Source organism: Petromyzon marinus, chromosome 3 (assembly GCF_048934315.1).
Source record: "Petromyzon marinus isolate PM22_M1 ecotype Great Lakes invasive population chromosome 3, UKy_Petmar_22M1.pri1.0, whole genome shotgun sequence".
Taxonomy (NCBI): domain Eukaryota; kingdom Metazoa; phylum Chordata; class Hyperoartia; order Petromyzontiformes; family Petromyzontidae; genus Petromyzon; species Petromyzon marinus.
This window is the reverse complement of record NC_133669.1, coordinates 5,493,911-5,514,786: the sequence shown is the minus strand read 5'-3', so window position 1 is coordinate 5,514,786 and position 20,876 is coordinate 5,493,911. Positions and strand designations below refer to the sequence as shown.

The window sequence follows — 20,876 nt, the reverse complement described above, 5'->3', positions numbered from 1 at the left end:
GAGTTGCACGCCCTAAACTTTGGTTCGGACATTGAAATGTTTATTGAATAATGCACCAACAAACGTGTTCACAAGCTATAGTCGATGGCAATGTATGTTGTGTAATAGGTGTGTTGTGTTGACATGGTGGTCATGGTGTGTGTGATGCCTGGATGACCGTGTGATGGGTGTGGAAGGTGGTGTATGATGTGATGTATGTGTGTTGAGATGATGCATGCATGATGTGGATTGTATGTATATGATGTGTGTTATGTAGAGATGGTGTGTGTGATGCACGTTGTGTGTAGAGGATGGTACATGAATCGTGTATTAATGTTTATGGTCTGTGGGTGCTATCGCGCCATGTGCTGAGCTGTGCTCAGTCGAAGAAGCGTCGATTGGGGTTGACTTTGAAGAGCATTACTCGCACGTCTGGGAGCAGCTGCAGCCACGGTTCCAGGTGGAAAAGTAAATGGGAAGGGAGAGAGCAAAGAGAGATAATGTAAGCGCCATTTAAGTTGTCTTCTCGCATGTGAAAACCATTACTCAAATGACTATCGAGGTGGTGCTAATCTATTTACAGCCTTAAGCCAGTGGTGTAAGTTCCACATTCCTATGACAGACGTGAATCCGTCCCATCAGACAACCACTGCAGACCTACCCCACAAAATAGTACCAATTTGATCGACCCTGGAGGAATATGAGTCAACACCCCCCCCCCCCCACCAAATCAGAATTTGAACTTACAACCATCTCTCCGGGTGCTCCGGTATCCTCCCACATATAAGCACCCATTAATTGGCGAGAATAACACCTTCGCATATCGGGGACCGCAGAGCTTGGGGGGGGGCAATCTTGCACCTCCTTCCCGAGTGAACGGAAACTGCGCGGCGTGCAAACATTTGACGTGATTGCGATTCGGTTCCTTTCCACACGCTGTTTACTCGGAGGGAATGAAGAATACATACAAAATTGGAGGAATCTCCTGCGTAGGTCAGGAAATACATTTTCTTTACAGCCATCTCGCAGGCCATCGGGCTGGGAGTGTAATGGGCACGGTCACAAGATGTTAACTACCTTGTCTGGTATACAGGAGGTTGTGGGTTCGACCCTGACCCTGACACCTGTTTATTTGGAATTTGCGTCCCTTTCTCCGGGTCATCTGGTTTTCCCTTCCACATTCAGAATCGACATGCTCTTCAGGGTGTTTGGCTGTTATACATTTCCACATGATAAGCCACTTCGTTGAGCTGTCGTTCGTGGCCAGGTCGCTTCTGAAAAACAGCTATATAGCTCAGTTGACCTTACCTGCTAAAATTCTAATTGTTTAACAGCAAAACAATGGTGGCGAGTCTCTTTTAAAGGTGTCATCAATTAGCAGTAAAAAACCTGGCTTTTTGTACCGATGTCGGCATTTTTATCTTAATTAACAACGCAAGCGCGTTGGCTTCACGGTCAATCGAAAGGTTAACGGTGATAACGCGGCACGGTCAAGTCCCGTGGCTTTTCCACTCTGCTTGCTGGTCTCGGTGTCCCATGTTGATACGAGACAAGCCCGTGGCCGGGTGTTGTGTCATCATCACTTGACCTTCACTCCATGGGGCCACGTGAATTATGAACCAGTTTGATTTATTAACATAGACACCGCCGCCTATACGTGATCGGTCCAGCTTTTAATGGCTTATGTATCGAGAAATTCGTCGCCGAATCTCAATCCTAACGCTTTGAACGCGTGCTCGGGCTGTTACGTAGATTTGGGTGCCAGTACTCCCACCAATAACCAACTCAGCCAGATTGCACCCGATCCTGTATCTCTGAAGATTCAGCCTGGGCAGTGTTTGGATGGACGACAACTTAAGTATAGAAGAGGTTACTCTTTGGTTCTTTCGGTAGAGTCACGTAGGTAGAAAGATAATCGATCACGACGTTTAGATCGCAACACAAGCAATCGTCATCAGGTGGGACAACCACAGCAAGAAAAACTGTTGAAGTAGGCCTGCCTGATGACGATTGCTCGTGTTACGATCGAAACGTCGTGATCTATTATTTTTCTACCTACGTGACTTTACCGAAAAAAACAAAAAGTGTGGATTCCTGCAGTCACGAAAGCTTCAAATCAAGATTGTAGAAGGTTACTGAAGGCTGCTGCGGGGTTACATGGAGTGCAGCAGCGCAGCAACAGCCACCGTGCTGCCACACCTACGCTGCCCGCCTTCGCCAGCATGCTCTGACCAGAGCGCTAAAGTCCGGTCAAATAACCCCCCACGACCCCACACGTGGCGAGGAGACCCTCGCCACGTGTGTGGGCTGACAAAGGGGCTGCACGTAGCGATCGCACCTGCTCCGCGATGAGCTCCAGTCGTTTCTCCAGGGTGTTCTCCACCTTGATCCTCCCGTCCCCGCTGTACATCTCCAGCCCACCGGCCCTGCGCGCACGCAGAACACAGGACACGGACCACTGTTGAAGCAGGTTCCGTTAGCGAGCACCTATTGAGGCCGTCACGGCACACGAGGGGAGCGTTGTGGCCTACACTACGCCCAACGACGCCGCCCCCCTCATCTTACCCTGCTGTGCTGACGTTCACACACTGCACCAGGGTACTCTCTGCTACAAGGCCCCCCCCCCCCCCATATATTGCTATAAAAATATTTGTTTTAATAATAATTGCGATGCTATATAAATAAAAACAACAATTTGCTAAACCTTGGCTACAATATCTGGACTTGTCTTCATATAAATCAATGCATAGATTTCTGTTTATATGATTGTGGTTATGGTTGTACTTTATTAATCCCTAATCTCTGCCATTACATACAATGAAACAAGAAATGGTAAAAAAGTAAAAAAGAGCAATGTAATACAATATACTATTAGACATTATTGTAAAAAAAATATATAAAAAGTCCATACCATGTGTTAGTGAATTTTTAAATATTTTAGGCAGGAAATTAGTTTTCAAGATTCGGTCCCCCCCAACGTAGACTCCATGGCTACGGCATTGCCCTGCTATAAGGCTGAGTCAACCTAGGAGAGGCCCAGGATAGATTCTGAACTTGCCGCTGGTGTTAGTTGCGGCCGGGGCATTGAATTAGGGTCACGGGTGCTTAGTCGACCACGCTAACCACGAGCCACACCTGGCACATCTCTCGATTGGTGGTTCATGGCCTTATAATGCTACAGTGGTGAGATGTTATCTCGCTCGTCTGGTATGCAGGAGGTAATGGGTTTGATCCCAACCCTGATGCCTGCTGTATATTTGGAGTTTGCGTGTCTCTCTCTCTCTCTCCCCCTGGTGGCGTGGATTTTTCTCAAGGTCCTCCGGTTTTTCACCTCCACATTTAGAAACGACATGCGCTTATGAGTATTTCGCTGCTATACATTTCCACGTGATGATAGACCACTTTGTTGAGCTTTTCGGTTACTTCTGAAAGAGCTATATAGCTCAGTGGGCCTTATCTGGTAAAATAAAAAATAGTAAAAAAAGCAGTATCGGGTGTTCCTTCTCGTACTAATATGGGACAGGGTGTGCGAGTGTGGCAGGTTGAGTGTGAGCAGCGTTACACGTCAGGGGGCAGGCAGTCGTTCTCATCGATGCGGATGTGAATGTCCCTCTTGACGCACGCCTTGTACTCCGCCTTCCCCTTCTCCATGGCTTCCTGCACGCGCACACGCCCCGCGCGCACAAAAAAGAAAGAACCGAAAATATATCCCCGACCGTAGGTTTTTGAGGCAAGAGCTGTTTGCGAGCCCCCATGAATCCTGGCGCGGCACGCGAGGGGGAGACGGGGGTGGGGTGGGTGGCCAGAACCACGCTCCTTTATCGCCTTTTTTCTCCCAAGTGCTGATTTTTGACGCTTCGCCCCAGATACCCGTTTAAGGCTGGGTCAATCTCGAGGAGGTCCCATGGAAAAGTTTAGACATCGCACCACCGGCTCGTGCGCCGTGCCAGCCTTCATCGGTGCTCGCTAACGGCACTTGCCCCAACAACCTGTTAAAAGGGCTACACGGGGGATCTTTGTGTTATTGTGATGCCGGTGAGCAGGCGAGGATAAGTTAACACACGCACACACGCGCGTGTCTGCGCAAGACGCCCACCTTCACCAGGGTCACGTCCTGCTGCCGGCACCGAATCACCACCTGTGGCTCCAGCAGCTGGAACAATCCCTGGGGTGACCGAGGGAGGGAAGTGGTGAGGGGTCATGTAATACGCACGTGTGGTCAACGACACGAGGAGCAAAGGTGTGGCCGAGACCAAAACATCTTGACCCTGCGAGCCTCACGCCACAACCTTTGGTATACGGCCGAGAGCCACGAGGTGCTGAGCAGGTTACACGGGGTGGTCACGCAGCCCTTGTGCTCGCCCTTGAACAAAAAGAGCTTATTTAGCTCAATGGGCTTTGCTTATTGTGATTCTAATTTGGCTGTGGAGTTTGTGAATTTAGAAATCTGCGGGAGCACCCCGAGGAGTACTCGTGTCGGGCCTGACACAAGCGAGTGCCGCCCCAGGTCGCTCGCGTTTCCACAGATTTTTTTTTAGTTTGTTTGTTCCCGTTTCAAATAAAGTTGTCGTGAAAAGTCACAAATTAGTCGCGTCGAACTCGAGGCCACACGTGGACCGGCCGGGAGCCGCACGCGTTTCGTGAAACCGCGGTTCCACCACCCCTGCCCTAAGCTCGAGCCAGGGAACCATCATTTTAACGAAGGGAGACAGACGCGAAGGGATGTACAAGGTTGATTAAAGCAAAAAATAATTAGTACTATCTTGATTTGAAGCTTTCGTGACTGCAGGAATCCATACTCTGGTTCTTTCGGTAAAGTCACGTAGGTAGAAAAATAAAACAAAAACAAACAAAAAAAATCACGACGTTTCGATCGCAACACAAGCGGTCGTCCTCAGGCGGAAAAAAATAATCCAGCAGTGGAACTGCTGAGCCAGCTGTTCCGCTGCGATCGAAACGTCGTGATATATTATATATTTTTTTATTTAAAACTTTCGTGACTGCAGGGATTCATATTCTTGGTTCTTTCGGAAAAGTCACCACGTAGAAGGGAAACAATAAAATAATAAAAAATATAAAACAATAAAATTCTCACGACGTTTCGACTGCAACACAAGCAATCATCATCAGGTGTGAAATCCACAGGAAGAAAATGTTCTTGCTGTGGCGCATCCTGGTCAACATAGAACGTCCGGCCAACCACATGCCAACATTGGCCCAACGTTACATGTTTTACTGAGATGTGACAGGATAGTGGCAAAACCACAGCAAGAAAATGTTCTTGCTGTGGTTTTCACACCTGATGATGATTTCTTGTATTGCAGTCGAAACGTCGTGAGAATTTATTGTTTAAAATTTTTATTATTTTATTGTTTCCCCTTCTACGTGACTTTACCGAAAGAACCAAGAATACATTATATCGTTTTATTTTTCTACCTACGTGACTTTACCGAAAGAACCAATGAGTAACCATCATTTTGCATACTTATTTCAGATTTTTTAAAAAAATTAAAACGTCGTTTTCCCAATTGCATCACATGTTGTGCTATTGACGTCACGTCGCTCGGAGAAGAATCCATTCGGAAATCTTTGGAGAGCAAAATGCGACCCCGTGTTGTCTTGAGCACGGCAGCACGAGAGACGTTCGTTTCACGGAGCCGCTTCTGAGAAACGCGCGCCAGACGCCACATCCAGAGGCGAGAAAATCTCGTTTTTTCCTTTTACGGAACTCCCAGCCTGGACGAGCACCTGCATGAGAAGGCCCTCGATGAGCGACCGGTACCGGGCCGGATCCCGGGCATCCGTCACAAGTCGCTTCTTCGCATCCGCGAGCAGGTCCTGCGTGAGGACACACGGGGCGTCGCACGAGTCAGGCGCATCCCGGTCAACGTAGAACGTCCGGCCAACCACATGCCAACATTGACCCAACGTTACATGTTTTACTGAGATGTGACAGGATAGTGGCAATGAAAGGCAGACTAATAATATCATGATAGCAAGTATTGCTGCTGCTGCGGTATAGCGATGGTTGTGTGGATTTTTCTCCGGGTCTTCCGGTTTTTGCCTCCATTCGCTGCTCTAATAAGCCACTTCGTTGAGCTGTCATTAGTGATAGCCGATTCTCGCTTCTGAAAAAAAGAGCTATATAGCTCCGTGAGCTTTATCTGGTAAATTGAAATCGTTTCGCTTTAGTTTCGTTAGCACACTGAGCTTACAATCCAGAGGGCGACGGTTCGCTTTGATCTTCCTGCGCCGCAGTTCAATATAACAAAAAAAAGCGCGCAGGTTTCTTAAATCCCCTTGCCTCTGTCCACCCAGCAGTATAAATGGGCGCACCACACTCGATCGGTAGGTCGCGTGTGTGGAGGGGTAAAGTGTGGGTACTCTCGTCTCTTTCAAGATGTTTGGCCAGCGTGGAAGAGTAGGCCAAATGCCATCTTACAAGGGCTCCTTAGAGCTCCGTCTAGTGGAGGCCCCTCAGTGGCGTGAGCAAGCAGTTGCAGGGCTGCACCTTAACCCGTTTTCTCTGAACAATTATTGAGCCAGGAAAGCCTCACTCAGTCTCAAGAATCGTTGTCAGGAGGGTCCTGCTACATCGGTGTTCTGTGTGTGTGTGATGAGGCCACCGCTGGCAGGTTTAGGTGTGGGTACGGTGGGTGGCTTGAGGTCACCAGATGAGTTCACCTGTATGAGATCTTCACGAGCCTTGAGCACCTTCAGCCTGGCATGGTTCATCAGGTTTGACACCTGACTGCGAGTGGACACGTGGCACGCATACACAAGCCACAACGGTCATCACAATGACCACATCGATTATCATCATCATGTTAATCGTTCATGCGGCACGTCGTGGGTTATACACACCCCAAAACGGTTATTGTAACCGCAAACAGCTGCTGTAATTATTTAACAACGTGGCATCAAAGAGCCCCGGCTGAAATTGTGCGAGAGAACCGGCGGCATGAGGCGCCGTCGTTTCACACAAAGTTCGTTCTTTAAGTTGTCCGTGATCTGCAGCGAGGGTCCGTGAACTCGGCTCGGAAAATAGCCTGCTCCAGGCGTCGGCCACCAAGAATGGCACCAGGGACAGCTTGGGCTAGGTGTGGAAACGCGCGCACGGGTAATGTCTCCCCGCGAGCGCGCGCGCGCACACGGAAACAACAAATGCGAAACACGTTGTCGTGCACACGCAAAAAAATACACGGAAGAGCCAAGTTACAAAGCACCAAGACATATTCACAGCCCCCCACCGCATGTGCCAATGTCCTTTCAGCCTCGTTCGGCACCAGTGCCGCGGTGGTGGCGTTTGGGAATCGAATGTTGCCGCATTCCCATTAAAAAAATAAACATCGCCGTCGCACACCGGTGAGGTATGGATGGGTGTTAAGAATCATTATCTGTTAAACCTGCTGGTCGTTCCGTTGCAATTGTAGTCCGCACTCGTCCATAGCACTTCGCTCAACCGTCTACTCCAAGAATAGAATCTTCACATTTGTATTACCGTATGTACGTATGTTTAACTTTTTTTGCACCGTACGTAGCCAACCGTGCTAATCGGAGGTGCGGGGGAAGGACAACAAATTAAATACAAAAAAGCAGTTTCTAAAGAAACTGACACCTTTATACAAGGGATCATGTTTGCAATAACCACAACACAAGCAGTCAAAATGCAAACAAAAAAGAGACAACTCTGATAATGATATGCACTGTCCTCAAGAATAATGATATGCACTGTCCTCAAGGACAGTCCTCAAGGACAGTGCATATCATTATCAGAGTTGTCTTTTTTTTGTTTGCATTTTGACTGCTTGTGTTGTGGTTATTACAAACATGATCTCTTGTATAAAGGTGTCAGTTTTGGTGCCAGATAAAAGGGTAAAAACCGATTACTATTTGTAAGTTGGCTGACCCCGTGCATCCTGGTGAGCATTGATATTTCTCGACGTTCTAAGGGCTCACCAACAAATGCCATTGTCCTACAAACTTCCAGACTGTTGCTCTGGCTTCAATCGGACTCCGTTTGTCAATGTTCATTCAACCTCGGCACAAGGAGAAGCTTGCACACAGACAAACGGAGAGAGAGACATCAGACAGACATGGGTAAAGCCACTTACATCTTCTTCTGCATATCGATCTGCTTTTCCTTCTTCTCAAAGTGGTCTATGATCTTGAGGCGCTGCGTCTGAAGGAGTCTTCCCTTCTCGATATTAAATTCCTCTTCTGCCTGCATTTGCACGAATAATATTGCACTCATTCATTTGCACGAGTAATATTACATTCATTCTATTGCACGAGTAATATTACACTCATTCATTTGCACGAGTAATATTACATTCATTCGTTTGCACGAGTAATATTACACTCATTCATTTGCACGAGTAATATTACATTCATTCTATTGCACGAGTAATATTACACTCATTCATTTGCACGAGTAATATTACATTCATTCATTTGCACAAGTAATATTACACTCATTCATTTGCATGAGTAATATTACATTCATTCATTTGCACGAGTAATATTACACTCATTCCTTCGAGGATGCTCCCACAGTGGGGTGGTGGTCGTGCAATACGGACGTGGCCAATTCGATTTCCCAGCGCGGCAGTTCAAATGGGTCTTGATTAGTTTGCGAGCACAAGACCTGTTGGTTTGTCCCCGCTCCACATTTAGCATCCACATCACGCGTTTAGAGCGTTTGGCTGCTATCAATTTACCACGCGAAAAGCCACTTTTCGTTGAGCAATAATTTGTGGCCAGGTCGCTTCTGAAAAAGAGCTATACAACTCCTTTAGGCGGTGTGGCAAGAGTCCATCTCCATGCTGAAATACGCGTTGGGTACATTGCCCTCATTGGTAATTCCACGTTCCCATGACAAGGGCCAGTCTCTTATTTGATTGGCCCTGCAGGAATGACCTTTGAAGTTTGCAAACGTCCCAAAGGCGGGTGGCTGTTTGTGGATATTAGAAAAGTGATTGGTGGTAGTTGGAATGTGCAATAGTTGCTGGGTAAACAACAAGTAATAAAGAAATGGTATGCTTCAGAGACCGCTGTTATATCATCGGCGGTGGGTGGGTGGTGGTTGGGGCTGACTTGGCATAGCTCTATCGCTATTCACCGGATCGCGTTATGCACACCTCAGCCCACGCAGTCTAAACTATTAAAGACATTTCTTGTTATTTTACCAGGTAAGGCCCACTGAGCTACATAGCTCTTTTTGGATAAGCGACTTGGCCACAAATGATAGCTCAATGAAAGTAGCTTATCGCGTGGAAAATTTAGAGCAGCCAAATACTCCAAACGTATGTTTCTAAATGTGGAAGGGAAAACCGGAGGACCCGGAGGAAAAAATAAAAAAAACAACCACGGGGAGAGAGACAGGCAAACTCCAAATATACAGGCGTCAGGGTCGGGATTGAGCCCACGAACCCACAACCTCCTGTATACCAGGCGATGTAGTTAACATCTCGCCACCTCATAGCAAGAGAGAACAAGTCCACCACTCCCAGAGCACGCCTTGGTCTACCACGAGATGGAGCGATGAGACTGGTTCGTGTGCGGGTGCTGGATCGATTGTTGCGTCGCCGAATCGTGAGAGGTGGCAGTGGCTTGGGGAAGCCGTCATCCAGCAGTGGATTAATCATGGCTGATGATGAGTAAATGGTTGTGCTGGGACAGTTGTCAATGCTGTACCCCTCACCTTAGCCTCGACTTCCTCGGCCTTCTCGTTCGCCTCTTGTTCGATGAATGCCATCATCTGCTTTATCTGCGAGCAGAGCGTAAAACACAACAGTGACGATCGCACTCCGCTCGTAGCATCCGCGGTGGAGTAGTGGCGTCACTACGCTCTGAACCCGATGCCCTGCTTCAAACCCCGGCCACGCGTAACTGGTGCTGGGACGGATTAGTCAATGAATCGGCTTACATTTGTAATCGAATACTTTTTTTTATAATAATATTTTTGGGATCCCTGGAAGGTAGGAACCCCCCCCCCCCCCTATAAAGCCACCCCTAGCGTGCTGTGGCCGCTGGTGCTGATGGCGTCACTAAAACCCCACCCATCGCCTCTCGTCCAGGGGTACACGCGGGAAGAGAGGTGATAGTTTGATCATGATCCGTTATCTTCGTATTATCCGATTAGTTGATGGAACGGATAAACGGTCGGGTAATAATCAGATAGCCCGGCCATGAATCTGACATCGGTGATGAGAGATGTCTCGGCTGGTCCTGGCGGGAGGAGCCCTTCACGAGCCTGAACTGATCAATGTGGGTGAAGTATGGTCAAACAACTCCCACAATCTGCTCAGTGTGGGGAGGCTCTGTCACCCTGCAGTGCATCGTCCAAAAGAGCTGCACAAGTCCACGTGTCATCACGTGTGTCCAGGGGCATGCTCCACCACGCGAGCTGCGGTCCTCCTCGCAACGGCAGCGGCTTTTGGCTTTAACCATCGCGCCGCGCTTTCAGATGTGGCTCCTGCGGCCGTCTGGAACGCTCTTCCTTCCGATTTTAAGAAAGCCACCGGAGCTATGCCCCCCCCCCCCACCCCTGATGACGACCGCTTGTGTTGCGATGAGAACGTCGTAGTTTTTGCCATTTTCTTTGAACCTATCCACCTGACTTTACCGAAAGACCCAAAGAATATGAATTCCTGCAGCCACGAAAGCATTCAGTCTGATTTTTTTGCGTTTCGTTCGTTGTCCTTCCCCCGCACCTCCGATTAGCACTGTTGGCGATGTGCGGTGCGAAAGACGTTCAACATACACGTGTACGTGCATGCATGCATCGTAAAGCGACGTGTAACGTTACAAGCGATGGTGTAGATAGAGCGGGTGGGGGGGGCATGGGATGGAGAAGGGTGGGGGCTGTTGAGCCCTGAGAGTGGCCGGGTGATTCTATCGCCGCGGTAGTTGTCGTGTCAACAGCGAACGCCAAAACACTCGACGGCTTTTGCGGGGACAATCTGACGGACGCCGAATGGATCAGCCCAATCCCGGTTCCCGTGACGTCTCCGTCTTCGCCGAGACGACGTTCTACCGTTGACCTCCCGTCATTGAGGGCCTTCGTCACTCCAGTCCCATGCATGACCTCACGTCGAGCCTTCGATCTTTCTGCTCGAAACACCTGGATCCGTCTCGCATCCTCCTCCTCCTCAGAGAAGAAAGCAATCACCTCTACTCGAAACAGCTGCCCCGTGACCTGTGGGCCTTCACCACTCCAAAGCACTGCCACATGACCTTTCACTGGGCCTTCACCACTCTACAGCAACGTCCCCTGAACTATCATTACGCCATGACCTCCTATCATTGGGTCCTCGCCACTCCACGCAAACCACCTGAGGGCCTGCCATGTAACGTCCTCTCAAACAAAACCAACTCTGTTAGTGAACATTTGTTAAATGGCCTGGAGAGCCCCCCCCCCCACTCCCACCATCCCCGTCCCTTCTATCCCCCTGACTTTTGTCCTCCTTCCTCTTTTTATCTTTCCTTCCCCATATAAAAAAATATGCATGCTTCCGCTCACTGCCCTCCCACAAAGGTGGGAGGGCAGTGAGCGGAAGCATGTATATTTTGTGTACCCCCCCCCCCCAAGCCCAGGAGCACTGAGCTAGCGAGGATTCTTGTCAGGCGGAGATTCTGTGCCTCCCTCCCTCCCTTTGCTACGGGTTACGCGCTGCACCGGGCTCTTGTTGAATTTCAATTTTTTTTTAAAAATGGCCTGGAGAGAGCGGTCCGATGGCCTCCTCCAACGCGTCAGGGGCCGCACTAAAGGCCACCGGGGGCCGCCAGTGGCACCCGCGGGGCCTTGCAGTAGAGGACAAAAAAAAAACAACAGCGGCTCACGTGGGGCCGGGTGGTGCAGAGCTCATAGTTCGACTCCCGTTACATGCATCATCGTCATCATCCTCATCATTGGCAGCCGTCTCGCACGAACCTGACACTAGCCCAGAAGACTCTCGGTTTGGTGGCATCAACTTTGGCTTTGAGTCATTGACATCGCCACTGAATCCTAAACGTCCCTTACCAACGCCCATGACAGCTCGTGGCTGATGACTCCTAAACACGCGACGTTTCACGAATTGCACGCAGGTCGCCGGTTCGATCTCCCGGCACGCAGGCGTCCGAAGTAATGGGGCAGTTTATTTGCAATCACTCAAAACGCCTCTTGTCCACCCAGCAGTATTAATGGGCAGTGCACCGCAGTTTGCTTATCGCTAGGTCACGTGCGCTGGTGGGGTAAAGGCGTGGGATAACTCCAACCCCTCTTCCAAGACGTCTGGGCCAGCGTGAAAGCAGCACAGGCCGACAAGATCCTCAACATTGGCCCCCTAACGGCTCCATCAGGTGCAGGGGGCCCTTCCGCCAGCAGTCTCGGCGTGGCAAGCGATCTTCAAAGGCCTGAAACCTTCAACGTAATTCACCCGATGATGACCGTCGTAACGTTGCTGGGCTGGCTGCTGGCGCAATGCCGCGTGTTGTGTAAACACCGCGCGGAGTTGGCGCGCCTCCTCTCCTCCTCGCTGGCTTCGCTGGCTGCCGTCTGCTGGCACCGGCTGGGGCCAGTCAGCGATAACGACAACAGCGCCCCCCCCCCCACCCACCCCCCACGGCTACGCGATAGAGAAGTCACCAAGCTCTTTGGTTCTATTCGGTATTCGGTAAAGTCACGAACCAAAGAGTATGGATCCTTGCAGTCACGAAAGCTTCAAATCTAGAAGTCACAACGCGTTGCACATGCGCCGGACCCGTTTTTTTGTTGCCACTCCACTGCTGGACGAGGGCCTCCTGGCCACGCTTGGGCTGATTTGGGCCATACGCTCGGTCGCTGCGGGGTCGGTGAGGGTGGGGAGCGCAGGCAAAGGATGACGCGTGGGGAGGTCAATGGATGTTGAACTTCGTTCGCGCCGTACGTAAGCAACCGTGCCAATCGGAGGTGCGCGGGAAGGACAGCAAAACAAGCAGTTCGAAGAGAAATTCGTTTTCAATTTAGATTTTAAAGTGCACAGCTCCCAGTGGCTTGCTGACATCGACCCGTGGATTAGAAGACGTTGCGCAAGGTTTGGGGACATCATCCAGACTGTTAAGAAAAGTTAGTGGGCTTGGGCAGGTCACGTCACGGCGCATTGCACAACGAAGTTCTCGCCACGAATGAACCACAATCAATCACCTCGCTGATCTCGTCAAGGAGCATAAACCATCACGAGAATTCCGGCAATCACCCTCGCAGCGGCTGCTTTTGACTGCTGAGCCATCGAACATAAGGCGGCGGTCACCGGCATCGCTCGGCGCTTTCAGACGCGCTTCGGCGGCCGTCTGGAACGTTCTTCCTTCCGATTTTAGGAAGCCACCGCGGGGCCATGGGACTTTAAACCACCTCGAGTGAAACCGCATTTCCTTAGAGCTGATTTGTCTGTGTTTAGTTCGTTGCCCTTCCTCACGCACCTCCGACGGTTGGCTACGTGCGGTGCGAAAAAAGTTCAACGTGCATACGTGCCCACACATACATAATGTCCGACGGCCAAGGATAAGGACGGACTAGCCATCAGCCAAAGGATGGAACGCGCCCGGGAGGACTTTACGTCCACCGGGGAGAAAGGTGATGACATGAAGTCATCGAGTGTGGAGGTTATTCGTTACATTGCCGGTTAGCGGGATACGGCTGCCAATGATGAGAAAGATGACGATGCAGGTAACGGCAATAGAACTATGAACACCTGAGCCGCTGTTCTTGTGAGTGTGTGTTCGGGTTTGTCGCGACGTTCCGCGCTTACCTGCTTCTGCACGTCCGCGTCACTCAGGGCCATGTCCGTAGCAAGCTTCAGTCGTCGATTTACAGGCGCACACCTGGAGTCCTCAACGCACACCTGGAGTCCTCAACGCACACCTGGAGTCTTCAACGCACACCTGGAGTCCTCAACGCACACCTGGAGTCCTCAACGCACACCTGGAGTCATCAACGCACACCTGGAGTCCTCAACGCACACCTGGAGTCGTCAACGCACACCTGGAGTCGTCAACGTACACCTGGAGTCCTCAACGCACACCTGGAGTCCTCAACGCACACCTGGTGTCCTCACCTCCAGTCTACACGCGTCTGCTGTAGATAAGATCGCGCGCGCGTGTGTGTGTAGGTACTGCGATATCAACCGTTTACAGACTTGGAAGACGCGTACTCATACACACCAATAGCCCTACACACACACACACACACTCTAGTTCTGTACACACCTTGTTCTGTGCAAACCCTCCTCGAGTCTTGAACACACACACACACACCTGTACTAGAGTCTTATTACACACACGCTAGTCCTATACTCTACATACAACCTCGAACTTCTTATACACAGCCCGCTAGCCCTTGCAGGCTACCTACAACCCCTGGTACTGACGAGTCAACAGCACGCGCACACCTGACGTCTGAGCACAGGTGAGATGCCGGGTCATCCGTGTGTAATTAAAGGGATTGGGGGTGGTGGGGGTGGGGGTCTGCACGTCATCTGATTGGTCGAGCCCCTGGATAGTGATCGCTATGCTGGGTGGTGGAGGGCGTGGCGCGGCGCGCAGTCGACGTGCAGGGGCTGCGGCTGTCACCGCGTGGTGTTTACGTCGTCATCATCGGCAGCCATGATCTATCCACTGCTCGATGAAGGCCCCCCCCACCCTGCCACCCCAAGTAATGTAAATAAATGAGCAGGCGGCCTCAATTCCACTCTCTGTGCCTCGACGTAACAAAGGGAAGAGGTATTATTTTGTTGTTGTTAACTCATCTCATTCAGCCACGCGGACTTCAGGAGTGATTTTTGTTGTTGTTAAGCAAAACTGTGAATGGGATCATCATCATCGTCAGCCATGATTTGTCTACCGCTGGATGAATCCCTCCCCGAGCCGTCCCCACACTGTCACGCGAGGCGACGATCACTCCTAGCTACCGCGTACGAGTTGATTTCATCGCTCCATCTCAAAGGTGGAAGTCCTCTATGGCGTTTCATTCACCTTTTGGCCGCCACACAGTCGGCCCTCATCCGTCCATGCGCCATCTGATGAAACCTTTTGATCACGCGACTATATGGTCCAACGTTCCAATGCAAGACCCTCTTGAAAAAGAAGGAAATAAATATTGGAACTCAGTGAGGTTTTCCATCAGCCGTGAGTGGAATCTTGAGTCTCCTGAATCCTGAGCCCTCTCTCTACCTTGAGCAACCGGACCGATGAGCGTGGTGAGGTAGGGTCAGCTAACCTCACGATCCCCTTTCATCGGGTGGCGCTCGTCCAGCAGTGGATTGCCATATTGCAATTGTATTTATCTACGTAAGGAAGGAAGAGCTGCTCATGGAATAGCCAAGGAGATTTTTTTAAATGCAATATATATGACTGAGAAACATGGTTGAAGGAATTGCTGATAATTCGTTCAATCGGGCTGAACTCTTAAATGGGAGCTGCTTCAAGCTGACACGTGTGACCGAGTTGAGCCTCCCAGAAATTCGGCATTTTTTACACTAATTCATGCAACCTGTAAGGCAACCAGAGGTTGATTCGTGATAAAGCGCACACACTGTCACTCTCCTATGGCTACTACCATAGTTTGCTGTTCCCGTGAACACTTTACTCAAATTATTCCTCCTCCCAGGTTGAGAACTCGATCTCACAGACTGACTGTTCAACCACCATACTGCACATCACAAAAACGCTCACACACACCCACTCAGTCACCCGTCCGCTCATTCATCCACCAACCCAATCAGCCATTCACTCAATCAGCCATTCACTTACCCACTCTCTCACGCATTCAGCCACTCTCACACCCACCCGGTCACCTCGCTTCTCTTTCTGCTTCATTCCTCGAACCGTTCCACTCTGCAATTAAACCGCCATCGTCTCCCCGACCCCACCAAGATCTCACAATCTTCCCCAATTAAAAAAAAACGTATACATTGTCATCTATTCCCAAACTTCAATTCGCGATTTGGGCCTTTAGAACTGTACTCAGCAAACGTAAACAAAAATTGTAAATCCGCGCAAAGACAAATATCCCCCGTATAGACTTAACAGAGTGTTGGGGAAAGTGCTGTTAGCGAGCACCTATGAAGGCCGGAACGGTACACGAGGGGGTGGGTGGCCAGCACCACGCCCGACCGCCTTTGTCTCTCCTGTTGCGATATTTACACATCGCACCAGGTATTAATTTGAGGCTTAGTCGACCTAGGGGAGGCCCAGGACCGGTTCAGATAATCTTCACTGGGTGTTGGCCGTGAACGGGAATCGAACCCGGGTCGCCGGGTTCATAGCGCAGCGCACTAACCACGACACTACCGCTCCCCACACATACACACACACACGTAACAACAAGCCGAGCGAAATGAATTAACCATCTTCTTTTATTGGGTGATCACAGCTTTTGTGGTAGTAATGTGGGGGGGGTGTTAGGTACTAAGAAGTTAGGGGGGGGAGGTTAGGGCCAGGGTGTGGGTTTGTGGCCGGGCGTTCGGCGTTTTCGGTCAGTTGCAGTAGTTCTCCATGTCGTAGATGGAGCACTTGCGGTGGCAGCATTGCTCCACGATACCGCGCCGAGTCCTCGGGCTCTCTTCTCGGGCGCCCGGAGCAGCGGCGCCTCCCCACAGCTCGCCCTCGCCCTCCGCCACCACCCCCCCCTGCTGCTCGCCGGCGTCGGCCTCGGTCCGGATGACTGCGAGCGAACGAGGTGGGTGGGTGGGTGGGGGGTCAGCACGCATTACCTGATTATCCTGCTATCAAAATTACCAACGTAGTAGCTACGGGCCCTGCACTTTCAAGGGCCCCGCGCTAAACGCTTTCAAGCTATCAATTCCGGTTCGGTGATTCTGCACTTGCTCTATTACTATAGTACTATACAGCCTTCAACTTTTATTAACGATTTGTCGTATTTATCTGGCTGTATAGCAAATGAAAAAATACAATTACTTTACTATGCAAGTTAAAACAAATCTGTGTTTTAGTATTTATGTATTTTATTTATTTAGGGACCCTTTATAACGTATGTTACAGGCCCCGCACTCGCTTCATTCAGCACTGGCTGTAAGGTTTAAAGACTATAAAGGCAACAAGTCGATTGGTCGGTTTAACACGTGGTAAGGCTTTCGCAACCCAAGTATCATCCATAATAGAGGGGGATTTTTTTTGTTGTTTGGGGGTTAGATCGCGTAAATGTATAAACGTGTCGTTAAACCCGCCACCACCGGACACGGCCAATTTGTAAGGTTTTGTAATGTGAACAGAACGTGCCGATTCGCTACCAGTACAGCAACACCGGTTGTGTGTTGTAGAGCAAAGCCACAACAGCTGTTGCCTGATGAGGCTCGTTGTAATTACTGGCGAAACGTCGAACTCAGATTGTAAATATTCTTTGGATCTTTCGTTAAAGGTTCAAAATTTATAAAAAAACAAAAAACAAAAACCCCGACGTTTCGATCGCAACACAAGCAACCGTCTTCGGTTTTACACTTGATGACCGTTGCTTTTGTTTACTTATTTATTGATTTTGAACCTATCTACGTGGCTTTACCGAAAGACCCAAAGGATATGAATTCCTGCAGTCACGAAAGCTTTAGGTCAAGGTCAGATTGTAAATGTTGTGGCTTTGCTCTCCAACACACAACCGGTTAGTGCTGTACTAGTAACGAATTGGCATCTTCTGTTTACGTGACAAACCTACACAGGTAAACGCGCACACAGAGACATGCGCACGCACACACAGACGCACAGGGAGACACACGCACACACACACAAACACAGACGCATAGGGAGACACACGCACACACACACACACAGGTACACAAGACGCACAGGGAGACACACACACACAGGTACACAAGACGCACAGGGAGACACACGCATACACACACACACAGGTACACAAGACGCACAGGGAGACACACACACACAGGCACACAGGTAGACACACACAGGTAAACGCGCACACAGAGACATGCGCACGTACACACACACACACAGGGAAACACACGCACACACACACACACAGACGCACAGGGAGACATACGCACACACACACACAGGTACACAAGACGCACAGGGAGACACACACACAGGTACACAGGTAGACACACACAGGTAGACACGCACACAGACACACACAATCGGCGCAGAGGCACTTGGGGGGGGGGGCAGGGCGCTCACCGTCAGACAGCTCCCTGCGCGTCTTGCTGGGCGTGTAGAAGAAGCCGCGGTCGCCGCACACCACGTAGAGCGCCTCCACCAGGTGCGAGCCGCACAGGTGCGTGCCGCCGGCGCCCGTCAGCGCCGACGCGTGGGCGGGTACCGGACTCATCAGCGACAGCAGCAGCAGCAGCAGCGCGGGCAGCAGCAGCAGCAGGGTGAGCATGGCAGACGGCGCCCTCGGAGAACGTGGTGACATCGTGGGTGGTGGGTGGTGGTGGAGAGGCTGCAACAGGACAGGCGTGGGGGAATATTGCGGCGTTAGAGAGGTAGCCCATGCGGGTGGCTCGCAGCCGGCAACGCAGAGATGCATTGGGCATTGTGTGGAAAAGACCTCTATCGCTCATCGGATTCCTCCAGTGTAAATACAGATTCTGATTCCGAACGCGGGATTCAGCCGCCCCCGTGATATAACCCGGGGTTTGTCCAGCGTAAGTTGATTCCTGAACGGGAAACCAACAAGCTCGGGTCACCACGAGCGCGCAAAGTGCAAGTGGGTCGATGGTTCCGAGTCCGAACGTCACCCAACGTCTCCCCGTCACGTTGCGTTTCGGTTCTTCGCCTCCTTTGGATCGCGGTATCGCCTCCTGTGCGAAACAGCGGCACACTTGCGAAGGAGATCTCGTAGGTAGCTCCGTTGATAGCTGTTTCTGCGGGACGTTCCTTAACGCGAGACAGTTTTACTTTCGCCAAGGGCATCGTCGGAACAGAGCCGAGCAGGGCAACATCGCAAAACGAATAAATCGATAAAAGCATCACGACGTCGTTTGTCACGCTGTCGCGTTGAGCGGGTTTCCACCGAGGGGTAAGATGCAGAGCCATTCGTACGTCAGCCTTTCCTTTTGATCATTCCCACTGCTGCATGAAGACTTCCCCCACGCCGAGTTGGTCGTGGGGGGCGAGAGGGGCGTTGGTCAGTGCGTGTTGGTTGAAACAAAAATGGTTGCCCAAGACCCCTTCAGACATCAGCCACAAATGTAGCTGCTACATATGTAGCTACTACATATGTAGCTACTACACGTGTAGCTACATATATAGTAGCTACATATGTAGTAGCTACGGGCCCCGCACTCTCAAGAACCCCGCGATAAATGCTTTCAAGCTATCATATTCCGGATCAGTGATTCTGCACTTGCTCTATTACTATAGTATTATACCGCCTTAAACTTGTATGAACGACTGGGTGTATAAGTTTAGCGATTTGTCGTATTATCTGCCTGTATAGCAAATGAAAAAATACAATTACTTTACTATGCAAGTGAAAAAAAAAATCGGTGTTTTAGTATTTATGTTTTATTTTTATTTTTATTTAGGGCCACTTTATAACATATGCTACAGGCACCGCACTAGCTTAATCGGGAACTGCCCCCGTCGTAATAAGAAGTATATATATGACGTCACAATTGCAGGTCTCTTCGCATCGGCACCGCGTTTCCCCAAGCGAGGGTTCGGCGAACGTTCCGGGCACGACGAGCCCGGCGAACGTTTGACGCGGTCGGAAAAAATCGACGCCAGTGCGGCGAACGGCGTCTCCCAACCGGTCCTGGGCTCTCCACTTGCCTGGCCCGACAAGCAAAAAGTGACGTTTTGGTCAAACGGTGTCGATACGCGGGCTGGGGGGGGGGGGGGGGGGGGGGGGGGGCAAGGGCCCTCATCTAGCAGTGGATTGAAGAAACAGATTGCGGCAGCTCGACGGAGATTGGAGCCAGGATCGCCATGGGGGAAGCAAAAGCGGCATTTCAGAAGAGAAGGATGCTGCTGCTGCTGACAAAGACGAATGAAACTATAAAGTATTTTTATTTTATTTTACCAGGTAAGATCCACTGAGCTTCATAGCTCTTTTTTTCAGAAGCGACCTGACCACAATTGATAGCTCGAACGAAGTGGATTATCGCGTGGAAATTTACGTATGGCAGCCACATAAATATGGAGGAATTAACCGGAGGACCCATAGAAAAATCCGTGTGGTCACGGGGAGAACGTGCAAACTCCAAATATACAGCAGGCTCGGAATCCAACCCACGACCTCCTGTATACCAGGCGAGGTAGTTAACATCTCTTAGACACCGTGGTGCCCCTCGCCACTGTGGCAGAGTTTCAACAGATGGCTTAAGAAGAGCCGAGTGTAAAGTGCAGAAGGTTGGACTCCCAGAAAGGGAGACATACGAAGACCTGTGTCACAGTTATGGATTGTGGCGTCTGATGGAGATATGAAATTGGAGAGAACGAGTAATGAGACAGTTCTAGAGCAGACGAGGAGGAGATAAACCCCACTTAGGAACAATGCAAGAAAGTGAAAACGATACGGATTCGGCAAATGCTGCTCAGTGACTTGAAGAACGTTGCAACGAGAGGGAAACGAAGAAGAGAGCTCAAGATCGGACAGGCTTTGAGGGTCGTTTGAGACAAAGACACTGCCATCGGGCACACGACCCAGGGAAGGCGTGCACCAGAGCGAGTGTGGCCGAGAGATCACGCATTGGGGTTATCTGTCACCTTACCTGCGTAGAGTCGGAGAGGCCGGCGGGTGCTGACGAAAGCTGTTGGGAGGTGAAACTTCTGTCCTGGTCGACTGACGAAGTTGTGCGGCTGATGGAGATCTTCGCGCCTGCTTATATACCCCGTTCGGAGCTTCCACCCAACTTTTTTTTCGCTCAAAAAATATATCGTTTTTTGCAGTCGTTGTC

The 20,876-nt window shown here is 50.4% G+C and overlaps 2 protein-coding genes across 7 annotated transcripts; both read right to left on the bottom strand.

The window, feature by feature from the left end:
* Positions 1-18: 18 nt before the first annotated feature.
* LOC116952381 (V-type proton ATPase subunit E 1-like) lies at positions 19-14,425 on the bottom strand. Of its 6 annotated transcripts, none has more exons than XM_076073054.1 (11): positions 14,209-14,425; positions 13,965-13,984; positions 13,752-13,844; positions 9,683-9,748; positions 8,094-8,203; positions 6,664-6,730; positions 5,728-5,817; positions 4,076-4,144; positions 3,542-3,636; positions 2,318-2,405; positions 19-421 (listed from the first exon to the last, which is right to left on the bottom strand). In XM_076073054.1, exons 3-11 carry the CDS (start codon positions 13,782-13,784, stop codon positions 359-361), a joined length of 681 nt encoding a protein of 226 aa, XP_075929169.1. In that variant the 5' UTR covers positions 13,785-13,844; positions 13,965-13,984; positions 14,209-14,425; the 3' UTR covers positions 19-358. The 6 variants fall into 6 exon arrangements, with proteins under 6 accessions (XP_075929169.1, XP_075929173.1, XP_032827643.1 ...); XM_076073058.1 differs by having other exon boundaries at positions 13,752-13,824; XM_032971752.2 differs by lacking the exon at positions 13,965-13,984 and having other exon boundaries at positions 13,752-13,864.
* A 1,912-nt stretch (positions 14,426-16,337) lies between these two features.
* Positions 16,338-20,794, bottom strand: INS (insulin). Its single transcript, XM_032980588.2, has 3 exons — positions 20,691-20,794; positions 18,151-18,415; positions 16,338-16,663 (listed from the first exon to the last, which is right to left on the bottom strand). Exons 2-3 carry the CDS (start codon positions 18,386-18,388, stop codon positions 16,476-16,478), a joined length of 426 nt encoding a protein of 141 aa, XP_032836479.2. The 5' UTR covers positions 18,389-18,415; positions 20,691-20,794; the 3' UTR covers positions 16,338-16,475.
* Positions 20,795-20,876: the final 82 nt, after the last annotated feature.

Bases quoted from the DNA above. Each gene is read 5' to 3' on its own strand.
- LOC116952381 (XM_076073054.1), bottom strand. From the start codon at position 13,784: ATGGCCCTGAGTGACGCGGACGTGCAGAAGCAG. The intron at 3,637-4,075 runs GTGGGCGTCTTG...GTGCGCGTGCAG, and splicing joins AGGACGTGACCCTGGTGAAG to GAAGCCATGGAGAAGGGGAA. The intron at 422-2,317 runs GTGCGATCGCTA...CCGTGGCTGCAG, and splicing joins TGGAGCTCATCGCGGAGCAG to CTGCTCCCAGACGTGCGAGT.
- INS (XM_032980588.2), bottom strand. From the start codon at position 18,388: ATGTCACCACGTTCTCCGAGGGCGCCGTCTGCCATGCTCACCCTGCTG. The intron at 16,664-18,150 runs GTGAGCGCCCTG...GTTCGCTCGCAG, and splicing joins GCGCAGGGAGCTGTCTGACG to TCATCCGGACCGAGGCCGAC.